This window comes from Osmerus mordax, chromosome 8 (genome assembly GCF_038355195.1).
Source record: "Osmerus mordax isolate fOsmMor3 chromosome 8, fOsmMor3.pri, whole genome shotgun sequence".
NCBI lineage: Eukaryota > Metazoa > Chordata > Actinopteri > Osmeriformes > Osmeridae > Osmerus > Osmerus mordax.
This window is the reverse complement of record NC_090057.1, coordinates 8,048,403-8,065,038: the sequence shown is the minus strand read 5'-3', so window position 1 is coordinate 8,065,038 and position 16,636 is coordinate 8,048,403. Positions and strand designations below refer to the sequence as shown.

The 16,636-nt window shown below is 41.5% G+C and overlaps 2 protein-coding genes and 1 long non-coding RNA gene across 4 annotated transcripts; 2 read left to right on the top strand and 1 right to left on the bottom strand.

Annotated features, from left to right (window-relative positions):
* The first annotated feature begins 3,852 nt into the window (after window positions 1–3,852).
* LOC136947217 (uncharacterized) lies at window positions 3,853–6,754 on the top strand. The gene is made up of 2 exons (XR_010877004.1): window positions 3,853–4,819; window positions 6,199–6,754. It is a non-coding gene; the product is annotated as an uncharacterized lncRNA (long non-coding RNA).
* A 900-nt stretch (window positions 6,755–7,654) lies between these two features.
* On the top strand, window positions 7,655–13,358 carry eif2b4 (eukaryotic translation initiation factor 2B, subunit 4 delta). The gene is made up of 13 exons (XM_067241126.1): window positions 7,655–7,701; window positions 8,294–8,331; window positions 8,436–8,616; window positions 8,951–9,205; window positions 9,358–9,440; window positions 10,607–10,698; window positions 10,890–11,004; window positions 11,309–11,385; window positions 11,590–11,692; window positions 11,909–12,036; window positions 12,323–12,500; window positions 12,723–12,903; window positions 13,053–13,358. The coding sequence occupies exons 1-13, from the start codon at window positions 7,659–7,661 to the stop codon at window positions 13,250–13,252; spliced, it is 1,674 nt and encodes a 557-aa protein (XP_067097227.1). The 5' UTR covers window positions 7,655–7,658; the 3' UTR covers window positions 13,253–13,358.
* Window positions 13,359–14,097: 739 nt separating this feature from the next.
* Window positions 14,098–16,453, bottom strand: atraid (all-trans retinoic acid-induced differentiation factor). 2 transcript variants are annotated; one of them, XM_067241135.1, is made up of 7 exons: window positions 16,224–16,453; window positions 15,924–16,057; window positions 15,680–15,748; window positions 15,512–15,583; window positions 15,292–15,413; window positions 15,102–15,202; window positions 14,098–14,888 (listed from the first exon to the last, which is right to left on the bottom strand). In XM_067241135.1, the coding sequence occupies exons 1-7, from the start codon at window positions 16,311–16,313 to the stop codon at window positions 14,784–14,786; spliced, it is 693 nt and encodes a 230-aa protein (XP_067097236.1). In that variant the 5' UTR covers window positions 16,314–16,453; the 3' UTR covers window positions 14,098–14,783. The 2 variants fall into 2 exon arrangements, with proteins under 2 accessions (XP_067097236.1, XP_067097237.1); XM_067241136.1 differs by lacking the exon at window positions 15,680–15,748.
* Window positions 16,454–16,636: the final 183 nt, after the last annotated feature.

Sequence of the window (16,636 nt, the reverse complement as noted above, 5' to 3'; positions counted from 1 at the left end):
GGACGAAAAAGGCTCCTAGGTCAGAAGTGCATTTCCTGTCATAACCCCATTTGGTCTTCAGTTTAGTGAATATAAGGACGTGGCACCTTGATAATGAGTAGACAGAACGAGGGATGCACTTATACTATACATACGCAATTCTGTTGACAGGTTGAATCAGATGTTTAGTTTTTTTTTGTGATTAGATGCACTTCGTGGGATGTATTTTGTAGTGGAAATATTTGGAGGAATGGCCTGTCATTTACCGGTCTGTTTCAGTATTCATGGCTTGTTTTCATCAACAACCCCTTTTTTCTGTGATTCATTTGGGGAACATCGCCTTCACCTCTCCTTGGCAAGATTCTCACCTGTTCTCCCTTTTAGCCTAAATGCTGTGACCTTTGTCCTTTCCGCTCCATTGCCTCACCATGCGAGACCGGGCTTCCAGCAACAGCTGTGTCAACCTCAGCCCCGTGGCAACTGGCATGCCCAGTGAAGGACATAGCTAGCAGCTAGCCACAGCTCACAATGAGTCAGGAGCATGGCAAAAAGCCACTTAATGGCTCTCCTGCTTTTATGAATGCTACTTATGCTTCACTCTACCCTCCTTCATTATATATATGTCTAATGAAAGTTTTACAACAATTGGCAGTGATAGGGGCAGACATGCTAACATAACTGATTTATATCCTTTTCAGCATTAGCATATGATTAACTAACATTAGCATTATTCTCTGACAAATTTGCATGACAGCAAGCTACATAAATCTGCTATTCTTCTGCAGTGGAATATTTGTAACCATCCCATTTCAGGTCTTTTTTCACTTGTCAAATTATAAACCAACAGTTTGGTTGATTATGATAGGTTAATGTTTTTTAGGGCTCAGTTTAACATACTATAATCTGGTAGAAAAATATTTGTACTTGCATTGCTGTCACACACTTAACTATAAAGTCACTTCCTGTGAGAAGAGGTGCCATGGTAAAACAAGAAAGTTATTTGACCCTTACTATCACATGATCATTCTCAGCCAAACTAACTACAACTCACATCCTAATTGGCAAGATTTTTGTGGTAAAGTAGACGGGGACAGGGTGTGACAATATCATCTTTACCCACACACCCTCCCAAATGGAATTTCCTCCCAGAAATAGGTACCCAGGTTTGGGCTAAGCTGTTAGGTTGTTCCATCCTGAGGGAAACTATCCAATTTGAAGTAGAGGAGAATCTGCTTTGGTGTCAGCTGACAGTGTATTTTTACCAGGGGAATCTGTGTCCTCCACTGTTGGGGAAACGGGTAAGCTTAGCCTGAGTTAGCTTAGCTTATTCATGCTGTCCCAAGGGAATATATGTCTTTTTGAGAGAACTAGTTGTGACCTACCCCCACAGTGGGACTTTGGCTGGTAGGGTAAGGCTGTCTGACAGAGGGGAACAAAGTGATTATGGGACTTGGGCTGAGGCATGTGTACATGGGATATAAATAACTCCACTGACCCAATTTGGAGTTGACACGCCACTCAAACTCTGATCAACCACCCAATCTTATTTTGGGGGTCTAATTATTCCCCAGGCTCTCTGTTTTTGAGAAACAAGAATTTAGAATAAATCAAATCAATGAGTTTTACAGGAATTGTGGCAAGATAGTCTTCACTTTGTATGTACTGTCATGTGGCCTACACTGTAGAAACATCTATACAGTAAGACCATGTTGATAAATCCCAGTAAAGACCCTATCCATACACAGTTAGGGAACAAGTCCCCCCAAAATTGCCACTTTAGTAAGAACTTGTATTGGCAATCACTGGCACCGTTGGCCAGCCATCCATGTTAGGATGTAACTGAAGTCAGCTGCTGCAGTAGTAAGAACAGCAGGATTATCGTGACTGTCTTGGCCATTGTGTCCGGTTTAAATGACCAAGGACTCAATTGGTGACAAAAAGACATTCAATATCGTTCTCTATATCTGCCACATAGCCAGCATAACTGGAAATGTTGCATTTGTGTCCGTGTCGGCTTCTAGCCATGGGGAATATCGAACAACTGTCAAATTTAGTCGACATCCTGGCGGATGACAAGAGGAACATAGCTACAAAGATGAGATGTTCTATTTGTAGATTGCAAATGCCATTAAAATAGCATCCGCGTTTGGTTTCATTATAAGCCCCTGCTCAGAGCCATAGCTTTCTGTGAATGAGCCCCCCTCCTCCCCTCCCCCTCCAGTTCCAATGGCACCCCCACCCTAGGTCTGATTTTAGAACACAGGTGTTGACCTTAGTGGAGCTACTTGTGCTTGCTGCAGAGGAAAATGGATCTGTGGGCCAAGCTCCCCTGAAGCTGAAACTGACAATCCTTATGGGTAATCATCTCCTGGGCTAGAGAGAAGCTGAACACATGGTCATGTATGGGAATAGGGGAAGAGAAAGGCTTGATTAGGATGTTTGAGATGACTTGTCTCACTTGCTACCGATGCACCAAATCTGTCAAGTCTGACTCATACCTTCACATCAAGGAATTATGCTTTTAGATCCGGTGACCGACACTATCCATAGAAAGTTGTATGTAAAAAAAAATTCTGTCTTTGTTGTTCCATTTCCTCGCAATATATAATAATACCAGCTACATATAATTGTCCTGTACTGCACATGGACACCTATTTATAGTATACAAAGTACAGTTGAGTAGAGTGGAGTAGAGTAGTGCTTTAATGATCCCCAGGAGGGAATTGTAGCCAGCCAACAGTTGACAGCCACGTAAAAGGGCAACTTGCAAAAAACATAACAATATTCAAATCCAGTCTACATTTTATCCAAAAATCACTCCAAATCCACAATAAATAATGTGAAATAATCACCTTCTTGGGGGTTGTTTGGCATACTGTAGTGGCCAATCTTGGATTTACTGCATGGTTTATGAACTCATGAGAACACCCACAAGGCATGCTTCACACTCCTTCCATGTCTGACCTCACAGGCACCAAGGTTCACATTTAAAAGTGGATTGGATGTTGGAATGTAACCAAACCACATCCACGGTGAGAGAGGACTTTCAAAGGTGTCAGTATGTTGCTCTGTCAGTGTTATAGTGCACTTATAATAATAATAATGTATAATCATTTCATAATGTAAGTAAGGAACATTTTAAGAAAGACTGTTGTTTGTACTTATGATGCATTTTCAGAAGCTGTTGAATGCGTTTAGATTTCTTCTTTTTTTCAATCGTGCCAAATTCGATTTTGTGTGTTTCATGTGTTTATGTCATTCCATATGCACAGTTACAGAATACATAAAAAGTTGTCTTAACATGTTGAATACACACTACAGCAGCAGTGTAATATCAGAATGCACAAAGCAACATGATACATATAACATTCACTTGAACAGAATATGCCAGCTTGCCCAAACCCATTTAATACTGTCATTTATCCACATAGGACTACAAAATCCACAGAGGCCCCGAAACCCAACCTTTTATTCAGCTGTGACAGCGACTGTTGCTCGAACTGTACCCAACCAATAAAAAACTCTCAAGAGCAGTTGTTTCCTTGTCCATGTGGTACTATTTTTTTCCTCCAAAAAGGAGCCATTGACATTCAACGTTAAAGAGTGGGTTAGAGAGGTGGGGGCAGATGGAGGGAAGGGTGTTGGGATGGAGACCGGGTAGTTGGGGGGGGTTGGAACCAACGTTGGGGGTGTAGGGTATCTCGAGCCCAGAGCAAACAGCTGAGAGGTGTGATTTCACAGGCTGGCTCCCCCCTGTCAGGAGGCTGATTGGGCAGAGCAGGAGGTGCAGGAGAGGCCCAGGCTTCTAAAGGACACCAACAGGTGGGAGGCCTCCGTAGAGGGGGGCGCGTCCGTTGGATAGATAAGACAGGGCGGCGAGGCCTAATCTGGACACAATCCACCGGCTCGACATGGAGGAGGATGGTACATCGGAGAGAAAGAAGAGAGGAAAGGAAAGGTTCAGAAACCACTGAGGGAAGGTTGAGGCAATAGAAATGGATGACAGCGGTTGGCTGTGTAGCATGAGGGAGAAGATGAGGGAGTAGTTGAGTGAGGGAAGTTAGCAGACAGGAGTGAAGTTAGAGTGTCTTCAGGTTTTTACCTCAGTTTTATTTAGTATAGGCACTCTTACAGAGATATGTACTGTGTTCGTATTGAGTGTATTTTTCTTCACAGCTTCACAGCTTTTTAGGTTTTCTTTGTTGTTGTGAATACTCTCTGTTTGACTTTGGTTTGGTTTCCTTCCAGTATACATTTGGGCTACCACTGGCACTAGGTCTTTAATTCAGACATCTGTAAAAGTATATCTGTTCCATGGGATTCTATCCAGTATTGTTGTATCTTGGCTTCTGGTGATCTAATCCCTTGATGTGTACTGTGTTTTGTGGGAGCAGGCGTTAGAAGAGTTGTTGGATCTGTCTCTGGTTTACGAGGGATACAACCCTCTCTGTCAGGACAGTACAGGAGGTAACACCTCTTACAGGTGAGGCCTAGTGTTGGGGGGTTCCTTTGGGGAGAACTCTGAGGCTAATTTGGGAACTCAAAGGTGTTCTTCCTACCTTTGAATTAAATCTTTGATCTTCACGTAACCAAGTGTGCTTGTTGAAGTTTTGTAGAAGTGGTGTTTTTTCTCTGTGGAATTTGTGCAGGGAGTGACAAATGTGAACGATGAAAGTTTAGGCCTCATTTTAAAATAGAGCAAGTCAGGAAGAGGTTGGAAAGATGTTCAGGCTTACTCTATAACTCCAGTCAGTGTGTGTGGCAGCACTCCTACACACACACAATCTACAGAAGGTCACAAGATGAGTCCAGGGACACTCACAACGGAATCACAACTAAGGTATGGAAACCAATTTGAATTCACTTAAGATTTCTAAAATGTATTAAAGTGTCAAATGTGTGTGGTTATTGAATAGTTATGAAACACGGTACTCTCGAAAAAAATTCACTATGGGTATTTTTATCATGTTGGTTGTTGGGTTAAAAATGACTTGGCATGACATGGTGTGCAAGGTTGAGAACATTTCCTGGATACTGACCTTTATCTGGTAGTGGCCAATCACTGACTAACCCCTGAAAGTTATTTGGGCACATGGACATCTAAAGTTACTGTGAGGAACAGTTGGTCATCCAATATGACAGCATTATCCATCAAACTAACAAACCCTTATAGAGCTACTGCTGCTTAGAAAAAGATAACGTATCACGACAAACTGATAATGCAATTCAACTGTGATAGAAAACTTTTTAAGCTTTTAAATTCAGTTTTGTACTGTAATTTGTAACGCAAAAGTTAATCTGAAAATGTTGCATTCTGACAGTATCATGATGCAGCCTTTTGGTCTTTCCCTGTCCAACTCCTTCACAGTTAACCATTGTGGAACTGGTTTGTGGCTCCATTCACAGGGGCTATGAAAGGGTGCTTTGTCCCCACCAGCAGTGAATCCAGTTGTTGCCCCTTGTGAAGACATGCTTCCTTATATCCCCATATGAATACGCTAGTTATGGAATGTAAGGAAGTGTGTGGTTTCAAGGGGATTTGAGCGCCAAACTGGGAAGGGGACTTTTTGTGTTATATTTTAAATGAGGGACAATTTAAGTGATTTCATTAAATGAAAGTAACATTCAACTCAGGTGGCAAACTTGTTTTCATCATTTTTAATATTCTTAGTTTTTAAGAATATTAAAAAGAATAGAGAATTTGAGAATTTGTGTTTTTTTGCTAAGGGGGTTTGTGTGTGTATTTCTCTGTGTGTGTTCTATTTTGTGTGTTGATGTGTGCAGGTTAATTTTTGTATGTGTGTGGCCCAAGGCCAACAGGTGAAAATGTTGTCCTTCACAGTGTCTCCTTCCCCCTTGGCACGTGTGCAGCTAGAACACTAGGGCCATGATAGGCAGAGTGAAGACCCCCCCCCCTCCACAAACCCCCATAGAAATCCTGCCCTACTGCTGACAGTCAGGGAAGATTGACAGGCCACAGCTGCCTCCCGTTATGGTAGTGGAGGGCTTTTAAAATGAGGGAACAGGAGAGGGAGAAAGGTGGGATAGGAGTGTGGCACATCTTTGGTATATGTGTGGGTGGCCTTTGTGGATTCATCACAATTTGCCAAGTAACAACTTTGTACACAGTATTATACATCCTGTGCTTCTTACAGGTGGTAACTGATTTTCAGGTCACGTTTGTTCTCACAGTTTTGTTTTTCTCTTTCTTCTAAACAGGTAGGCTAAGAGAAACAAGAGGACATGATGTCATGTCTGACCAATGATGACTCTACACACAACTACCTTTATGTCTCTCTTTCTTTGTCTATTTCTCTCTCTCTCTCTGTCTGTCTCTGTTTCTCACTCAGTTCATCCCTTTCTTTTACTATTCTATCTACTACTCAACGGCTTCTCTCTACCTTTTTCTTTCTTTCATTCTTTCTTTCTTTCTTTCTCTCTCTTCTTTTTCTCTCTTTCTCGTACTCCCTCTCGTCCTGAAGCAACACGTCTTGCTGTCGCTGGTCAAATGGAACCAAGTCAGGTGTTTCTGTGAGGTTTGGTCCCCTTCAACCAGCTACTGCGTCGTGATTTCAGTCAGCAGCCATTGGAGGGAACGAAAGAGTGCCATAGCTCTGTCTCTGCATGCTGGTGTGACATAATTCCTGTTATTGTCTTTTCAAATATTTCTGTTATATGTTTTATGTTGTACCTGTAAAATAAAGAATGATTGACTTGTTGGATGTTTTGAATTAGCTTAAATTTGTCTCTGAATAAAATAATCAAATCATGAAAATGTGTCTTCATATTATGTGTGAACACAATTACATACAGTAATAACAAATGCTTTGAACAATACCAGCTGAAAAGGAACCTTTTGTTAAATTTAAGTCATCCTATAGCAACATTTAGCGTCTGATAGCGTCTACTAAATGAATATTTTTTTTTAAATGAACACATAAACCGTAGTTTATTTAACATCAATGCAGTTGATTATAGTTTGCAGCTGACTTATTGTGTTTTTAACTGAAATTGAGTATATTTCACAATGAACACACAGCATGTGGTGTTTAGTCACAAGGCCTTCATGCGCAGTGAACTAGGAGAGCAGGACAGTACACACATTTTGGCGTTTCAGTGAACACTAAATAGGCCTATGACTTCTTAAAATAACATCTGGATATGTATCTATCTCTTAGGGACCCATTAAATAGAGTTCTGTAGAGGTCCTGGGTTAAGGGATGGGGCTTACATAACATGTGTATTTGTATCATGACTAGATTTGGAGTCATTGTCACTATAGTTAAGTTTGTATTATATTCATTGCTCCGGTTGGCCCATAGACCCCATGGAATACGTTGTGATAAAACGATAAGTGTGCCAGCCAAGAAAACAAAATCATGAGATAATTATGGTAGCCTAACAGTACATGAAGCAAATAGATTGAGTAGCATGTACCATAGATTAGAAAACAATATGAGGAGTGATGCTTTGGAGGTTGGTTCGTGACTGCCACTAAGATTTGGAGGACCAATTTTCTTCAAATTGCCATACCATATGACCATATTTGCATAATATGCTGTATCTAGCACCATTTTATACAAAGTTTGAACTTGGTGTCATAAGGACATAAGGAATTTAAATTTTTACCGCAAGAGGGCAGTCTACAATTTTTCTAGTGGTGTTAGTGACAGCTCCCGATGAGCCAAGCTACCGTAAACATGGCTGACACGGGAGAAGCAGGTGAGACTGGAAAGGCATGACTGCCAAGAGAAACATAAGTAAAAGTGGAATTGCCCTGTAACGCATATCGCAGAGTAATGTATTCCAGTCAGTCGTTTTTTCTGTCTGTTTGGTGACGCTGGGTTTGCTTTGGTCTTTCTTGATGGAAGTGAGCTAAAAAGCTCGCTAGCATCACTGGTTAGCTTACCTAGCTAACTGAACAGACATAAGTGATGTTGGGTACCGTATGGCCTCACTTTCATGTTTTTGATGAATGTTGCATCATGTACTCAGTTTATTGGCCAAATAAACTCTTAGGTGTTTCAATTACTCATGGCTTCTCTGATGTTTGCATCACCGAAACACGATTATGTCCTTATAGAATCAGTAGGTTTCTTGATCCAATATTTGACTAGTTAGCTTGTTTCAAGCTAACGAGCTAGTTTCATACTGCAGGCTAGCTAGCTAGCTAACTAGAGTGCAATGTCAGCTGGATAATATTCTCATGCCTACATTGAGGATTCATTTACAGTCACACGAATGAAATACCGTCAGATAGACAACTAACAGAATTGCTGTTCGTTAAGTCACCAGTGTGCCTTTTCACCCTCAGTTGCAGATGGACTTGCAGGTGACATTACACGTGCAAAGGTATTTTCTTTACTAGAATTGTCATATTTTTTCACCTGGTTCAAGTACAATGTGTTTAACGTTACTGTTAACTGTTTAACCTGTTGTGGATCACTAACCCAAAGGTTGAAGGAAAGGAGTTGACCAAAGAGGAAAAACAAAGACTGAGGAAGGAGAAGAAACAGCAGAAGAAACAGAAAGATAAAAAGGGTGAGAACGATGAAAAGGCCCCGTTGGAAAGAGATAAAGAAAAGCCTGTCACCCCATCCTCGACACCACTGTCTATGAAACCTCCAACACAAAAAGGTAATAATTACAAGGGAGGTGCCATGCTAAATTGTTCCATTGTTTACTTTCAGATAGCTAAGCAATATTACGTATTTATCAACATGGCTATAGTTTGGCTTGGTTAGTGTAATGGAGACCCCTTACACAATTTAAATGGGTAACTTGACAAGAAACACGCTATGATGTTTTCATCTTATAGATATATCTATATCTCTGAGATATATTTGGAAATATTCACGTTTTAGGTTTAATGTGGTAAAGAGAACAACTGTACTTTTCCTTGTTAGCCTTATTCATTTATCTACAAATAGCTTCTCATTGGTCTTGGCACCTGTCTGTCTTCTACCCTCAGCTCCCTCAGCAGTGCCTGCACCTTCAACTGCATCTCTCCCCATCCCCATCCCCATGCCTGCCTCTGAAGCTCCTGGCCCTAGCCCCAGCCCCACCTCTGCAGACAAGCCTGTTAAGAGTAAAGCTGAACTAAAGGCAGAGAGGCGTGCACGGCAAGAGGCCGACCGGGCATCCAAACAGGGCAAGAAGGGCGGAGAGCCCGGCCCACAGGCCTCTTCCAGCAAACCCAAGGCTCCCCCAAATGAACTCCAGCCAGGTATGAGTTAGTCACAACGTATTCAGTAAGCCTACCACTCTGAATTATTTGGCTTCAGAGAAAAGACTAATACTGGCATTGTTGACGGAATGACAACTGAACACAATTTGTTTGCTTCACTTAGTAGAAACCTTTTGATCTGTTACCAACAGTGGTGAAACGACTTCCAGAACATGTCCAAGTAGATGACCCTGCAGTGGTGAAAAAACTTGCCAAGAAGTTGGAAAGACAACAGGTTGGGCTCCATTTATTGTTTTTGTATTATCTTCACCATTGATTTAATTTATTGCTGTTGTAAGATCAGTCATGCAATTTGTCCCACTAACGTGTTGACTACTGTCTTAAATAATGTTAACTGTGTCCCAAAGAAACCTGGGTCAAAAACATTGAAAAGAGTGAACATCTTAATCATCACAGGTCTGAAAATAAGCATTATAGAGGAATGAAGTAATCTAATCTCACAGCACTAACGTTAGCTCAACTGAGCTAACAGTACCTCAGTGTCACCTCGTCATCCTAACCTCACTTCTGTCATTCTCTCTCTGTATGTGCTTTGCCTCATGTTTCTTTCAGACTGAAGGCCAGGGCACTGCTAAAAAGAGATCTGGCGTCAAGGTCTGCCTTCCACCCCCACTTTGTGTTCTGGTTTTAATTGTCAATCTCGTTTTGATCTCGGGGGATTTCATCTCCCAGCGTTATAAAGGCTGTACAGGATAATGAGAGGGTGGGAGAAAGAAGGAGAAAGAGAGAGAAAGAAATGGAAAATGCCAAAGGAGGTATAAAGTGAAAGAAAATGGAAGATGGAAAGATAAGTGGGAGAGTGAGAAGAAATAAATACAGACAGAAATAAGGAGAAATATAATATTAATATATAACTCAATATATATACAGCTTTATATAGTTGATGTACAGTACATGAATCAGTGGTTAAGAGTCTCCTGCTGATTGGTGGTGCTCTGTGCTCCTCCAAGGCCATGTTGTGAATGTAGCACAGATGTCTGTACTGGATGTCAGATTGCTGTTGAATGTCTGAGCACCAGGCACTAGATTCTCAGTGAACTACAAGGGTACCAAACCTGCAGTTGAAAGTAACATTTAACAAAACAAAGTTTCAATAATGGTTCCTAACTCAGCCTGAAATTGAAATTAATCTCTAATCAGACAATTACTTTAAAAAAATCTTATTTAACATGTTTACATATTTTCCTGAAGTTTATTAAGGGCCCTTTTATCTGTGTGATCTGTGCCTGTTGCTGTGTCTAAACTGTTTCTTGATTGTCTCAAGGCTGCCTCGGTAAGACCGTCCCTTCACCTCATTGTCCTCGGTCTCTCTGACCTCATGCCTTCCTCCAGGGGGTTTCCCACAGTATAAGAGTGACAGCTAAGATCTGTTCTTTACAGATCCCGCTCAGGTCCGACTACGGGTACAAAGTCAGCCTCTTCTCTCACCTTCATCAGTACAGCAAGAAAGCTCCTCTCACACAGCAGATCAGGTAGTTGCCTTTGACACCGTTGCATGTGTTCAGAAGTGTCTGCATTCTTCAAATACAGAGAAATTAACCTTAAAGCAGTACACTGTTAAGCTATTATTACATCAAGGGTCCAATTAGGCCTCATTCTCCATACCCCAACAATGGACTGAAAGCTTTGGTGTTTCGGTGATTGTTGGTTGTGTCTGTGGCAGCATCCCCTCCACGGTGATCCACCCCTCGGTTGTGCGGTTGGGTCTGCAGTACTCCCAGGGCATCGTGGCAGGATCCAACGCTCGCTCGGTGGCTCTTCTCCATGCCTTCAAACAGGTACAGACCACAGCAGGCCGGCTCCAATAGGCATGTTTGAGGTGACTTATTTAATATCTGTAGCTAAACAGGAAATTGACTTATAGATCAACACGTATGGGGGTTCCCTTCCTACCTCTTTAATATTTGTTTTACTCACCTTAACCTCTTTGGGTTTAACAGTTTAATGAACCACCCACCTAAACTCAATGCTAAATGGTTTCTAAATGGGCATTTTTTCACATTTTCTTTAGCCTTTTCATGGGTGAATATACTGTATTTTATACACTTTGTCTTACAAGAACTGCAACTCACATCCACACAGGTCATAAGGGACTACAACACCCCTCCCAATGAGGAGCTGTCGAGGGACTTGGTGAACAAGCTGAAGCCCTATATCAGGTACATGGGCCCATGTACAGAAGCATCCATCTGACCCCTCCATCTGATCCCATTTGTAGTCTAAATCAATGTTGGGGTTGTGATTACCCTAGGTTTTGTGACACTTCTGCATCTAATGAATTATTGATGAATCAATGATCTGTAAAATAAGATTATTTTACAGCTGAAAATAAAATGTATTAACATTTTTTTTGTTTGTTGCAGTTTTCTTAATCAGTGTCGCCCTCTATCAGCAAGTATGGGAAATGCGATCAAATACATCAAGAAGGAGATCTCCAATATACCCAGTCAGTGCAAAGAGGAGGAGGTGAGGATGAGCCAACTCTGTGAACTAAGAGTCTTTTGAGGTTGGATCATTTCTTGCATGGGTGAACAGGAAGGACAAGCAGTCTGTTTGCAGCTGTACAGGGATCAACTTCCTGTACTGGAAGGATTGGGAATCCCATATTCCCCATATGCTGAGGCTCCTCTCCCTTTCATTCTGTCTGTCTTTAGTTTTTTCTTTCTCTCCTCTCCCCAACAGGCCAAGAATAAGCTGCAGACTTGTATAGACAGTTATATCAATGAGAAGATCACCCTGGCAGCCGAAGCCATATACGAATATGCTATAGAGAAGATCAGTGACGGAGATGTCATTCTAGTATATGGATGGTGAGAAAATGATGCGTCCAATTGTTGTACATAAGCCTTCACTGCGTTGTGACATGTTAGCACAACAAACACTGGATTGATTTAGCCATTTTGTGTTGTTTTCATTAACCTTTGTGTACACAGGGAATCCTTTTAAGAGGAAAATCTCTCAGATAAACATTGTATTACCTAAATCAAACAAAAAAACTACATTTTCGATGTTGTTGTGGCTTCCAGCCAACTGTCACTTGAGGCCAACTCAAATATGGATACCGAACTGATTACCTGAGTCCCCCCTCCTCCCCAGTTCATCCTTGGTCAACCACATCCTATGCGAGGCCTCTGAGAAGAGCAGGAAGTTCCGAGTGATCGTGGTGGACAGCAGGCCTCGTCTGGAGGGCAGGGAGGCTCTGAGGAGACTGGTCCAGAGAGGCATCCGCTGCACCTATGTTCTCATCTCAGCCCTCTCCTACATCCTACCCGAGGTGAGCTCACAAACTACAGTGCCCCCCTACAGCACCAGGGGTTAAATCTTTGAATCTTCTTATTTATCTTTAAAAGCCTCACATGCTGAAAACACATTATCGCTTGTAGGAAACCTTGAGTCCTGAGGGGACTCCTCTCAGTGGTCTCTCTATTTCTCACCTAGTTTTTCACCCCTCTCTCTCTCCCTTATTTTATACATCCATTTCTCTCTCCCATCTCAGGTATCTAAAGTGTTCTTGGGCGCCCACGCACTGCTGGCCAATGGCTACGTGATGTCCCGGGTGGGGACATCTCAGGTGGCGCTGGTGGCCAAGGCCTTCAATGTGCCTGTGCTGGTGTGCTGCGAGACCTACAAGTTCTGCGAGAGGGTCCAGACGGACTCGTTTGTGTCCAACGAGCTAGGTATTGAGATGGGACACAAACACCTACGTCTTCTGCATTGCGGACAATAATGAGAGAACACAACAGGGCCAATATGTTTAAGTACGTGCTCAGTTGTTTGTCCTCCTGATCCAACTTCAGTTGACCGTCAAATCAATTTTTGTTGGCAGGCGACCCTGATGACCTGATGGTGACCCGGAAAGGGAAGACGCAGCTGGAGCACTGGCAGGAAGTGCCCTCGCTGGGCCTGCTAAACTTGGTCTATGATGTCACGCCTCCGGACTTTGTGGACCTGGTGATCACAGAGCTGGGCATGATACCCTGCACCTCGGTCCCCGTGGTCCTGCGGGTCAAAAACGTGGATCAGTGAGACGGTCGAATTGGTCTCAATCCCTGCGTCCCATTAGCAGCAACACCAACACTGTGCTTTTGGCATTCAATAAATGTATATCTGAACATGGCACATGCTTTTTAAATGGAGTCCTGTGTGTTCCTTCGTAGTTGGAAGGTGGAGAAAGGGAGTATGTGGTTGTATTGTGGTTAATTTGTATGAAAATGTGGTGTTATGCCCAGGATGAGGTCATATTCATGTAGACTTTAAAAGGTTCTTTTTTTTATACATCTCTGTCTTTGTAGGCTGAGCCAGTATTCGTGGCCTCAGGATAGTGATACTACACCCAAGACTCTGCCTTTTATTCAGGATGGTTCTAACATTTGTCAATTCAATCAGCATACATGTCTGTCAATAAGTCCTTACTATGATCAACTAATAGTTTGGCTTCATCCTGACTTTACAGGATAAAGGTCACCCTTATAGTTTCTAAAACTAATCAGTCTCCATTGTTCCTCACAGATCACAAAATTGCCCCTTAGCAGCAAAAATCTCATTATTAACCCATGAACCATCTCTTCCTATCTCAGCCTGAACGTAATTTACTCTGTCAGCTGTTTCACAACTGATGAACAGACTGCTCAAACAGTCTGTTCATCTGTCAGCTTTTAAAACCCTTATCTCAGACTGTTGGTCTCAGGTCATCTCTTATCAATAGACACAAGCCTCTCAGAATGAGCCACTTAATTTGACATACAACATAAGATTCCATATCAACTGAGCAATGTTAGAATTTGACATGAATAGACAAAAAGAAATGGAAATAAGAACATGGTCTTAAAATATCAATGTCCATCTTTAGTTTCTGTAATACATTTTTAATTCAAGATTAAATACAAACCTTTAAACAGTAGCACATTTTAACAGCTTAATGTGCGCAGAACAGAAGTAATTTAAGCAATGTATTGTTTTTTTTTAACTTAACACCAAACTGTAGACCTAAATTCTAGCTTTTGATATGTTCTGATAAAATACTGTACCCCTGAAAATGCATGGTTTTAATTGTTTCAGGAGCATTAATGCTACAACAAAAGTACATGCAAAGTGCATCACATGCATCAGTCATGAATCTCTGGTGTCTTTATTTTTTATTATAAACTTTATTTTACAGGATTGACTCCGGCATCAGCTGCCGTTCTTCTGTGGAACAAGGTATCTTATTTTCATGCACCTCTTTTAGTGATTAAATCTACATGTCATGAAACAACCATGTCAAGTTTCTGAACTCTGGGTTGCCCAAAGAGTCAGAATGTAGAATTGGCACTTTTATGGTAGAGTAACAATCATTCACACAACATTTTAAATCAATATACATGTCAGTTAAAAACCTTTTGCAAAAAACCTTTAGCTGCCTTTCAAAGACAAAACAGTCATTAAAATTTTTACTGAGATCAACTCAGTCAGCTATGTCAGTATTTTATGTCAGTATGTTTTTTTTGTCCAGCATCCCTCGACTGAATTATCAAAAAGCCCCGGGACAAGGCCCTACACCAGGGTCTCAGGTTCAAACTCAGACTGATTTAGCCTTGCGTCTCTGGGTCACCCACAGCAGGATGGAGACCCCAACAGTGGAGGCCGCCAGAGGCCCAAACACCAGGACGAGAGGGAACTCTCCCTGTTCATAACACAAACAAAACATAACATTACTTTCAACAAACTCAATGGATGATTTTTTATTACATGCACAAATGGAAATGGGTGACATTATTATCAAACAAATAATACAATCAAACATGTCAGTGTGTTCTCAGTAATATGTTGGGGCTACGCTTTCTAGGACTCGTGGATCATGAAGATTCTTGACACTGGATGTCTTGAGTTTACTGACCTCTCTCAGACACTTGTATCCATGGAAGTTGTGTACACAGCTGCACTCAAAGAGACCAGGGCCATAAGGAGCACAGAGGGAGTTCTCTGGGCAATTTAAAGCTGTAGATGTTCGGAATTAATACAAGACTATAACACTGCAACTACAACATAACACTTGTAACACTTGTAATAGACTAAAATAGACTTACACATCTGTCCAGTCTGGTTACAAAAGTTCTTCTGACCTTCACAAAGACAACTGTCACCTTTGACTTCCACTTTCTCCCAGGATGCATTCCCACCTGGACATCCAAGATTCGCAGGCAGATTGCTGTGAGAACCCAGATACATATATATATATACACAAAAACGTTAGCAGGAGAGGAAGATACTTTGAAACATTCAGATTACACAGCTCTTTGTACTTACATGTAATTTAACTGAATAAATCCTTGAAACACTGAATCACTCAAGTTGAAAATAGGGTTGAGTGACAGATCTCTGCGAGGCCACAAAGGAGAGAAAGTGAAAGTTACAAGTGAAAAAGTATAAAAACAGAAAGTACATAATACATAACATAAGAAAACGGTCTCATACATCATTATAGCAGTAGATGCTTCTTGAAGGTCATCCACATGTTTCAAATTACAGTTTGAAAGATCCAATCTGAAAAACGGATTGATGACAGGGAAAATGAAACATGAAAACATGGCATGATGACGCCAAGTTTCAGTGAAACCTCAGGAAAAACACTAATCAACAACTGACTTTACAATCATGTGAGTATTACATTCAGCGATCTAAATAGTGCAAATGACTACAAATATTACAGCAATTATACCCAATGACGTTGGCAGCTTCGCTTGTGTTGTCATTTCGCAAACAGCAACGGCCGTCGACCAGACCCTCGACTGAAGTGCAATACAGTCCCAATGCGGTGGCATTCTGAAGTGTCCCGTTACAGCGCTGGCATAGCTAGTATAATAAAGTTGTTTTGAGAAACTGTCCAAACCACATCAGTAAAATCCGAGTGTCTTCTATGCGGTACTCTTTGCAGTAGAACTCTAGTAGGCTACAAAACTAAGCTAGCACCCGCAAGTACAGTACATGACCCATAGTTTAATTTGCAAGTTACACTTACCTGCAGGTCAGTGTGTTGGCAGCTTGCAAATAAACATAAATGTATGATTAATATGAGTACTGCTCTATAATGCCAATACCTAGTTGTCATTTTCAGCTACGATCGTCATCATCACACCAGTTTAAAGTATGTGTTTGGGCTTCGTTCCATATATGGTTGCACTGTCCCACGTGTCATTGGTTTATTTCTTTGGGCATTTATCACTGATCTGATGGGACTGAATTAATCCGGTACACTTTAATTACATCTTTAATCTCGACTGGGTACAAGAAAAATATTCCTGAATGTTTTTACAACAACTACTACTCTTGAGATCACTGATTAGGAACATAGGAAACGACCATAAGACGGCAGGAAACGACACGGGTGCGTTTGAACGCTTCCAAAACAAAAGCTTCAGTGGGTTTACCTTT

What these genes read in the sequence shown, in the direction of transcription:
- eif2b4 (XM_067241126.1), top strand. Translation starts at nt 7,659, where the DNA reads ATGAGCCAAGCTACCGTAAACATGGCTGACACGGGAGAAGCAG. An exon ending in GGCTGACACGGGAGAAGCAG is followed by an intron (nt 7,702 to 8,293) that starts GTGAGACTGGAA and finishes TTTCACCCTCAG; the next exon opens with TTGCAGATGGACTTGCAGGT. An exon ending in TTCTCCATGCCTTCAAACAG is followed by an intron (nt 11,005 to 11,308) that starts GTACAGACCACA and finishes ACATCCACACAG; the next exon opens with GTCATAAGGGACTACAACAC.
- atraid (XM_067241135.1), bottom strand. Translation starts at nt 16,313, where the DNA reads ATGACAACTAGGTATTGGCATTATAGAGCAGTACTCATATTAATCATA. An exon ending in TTTATTCAGTTAAATTACAT is followed by an intron (nt 15,414 to 15,511) that starts GTAAGTACAAAG and finishes GGGTTCTCACAG; the next exon opens with CAATCTGCCTGCGAATCTTG. An exon ending in TAACCAGACTGGACAGATGT is followed by an intron (nt 15,203 to 15,291) that starts GTAAGTCTATTT and finishes GAACATCTACAG; the next exon opens with CTTTAAATTGCCCAGAGAAC.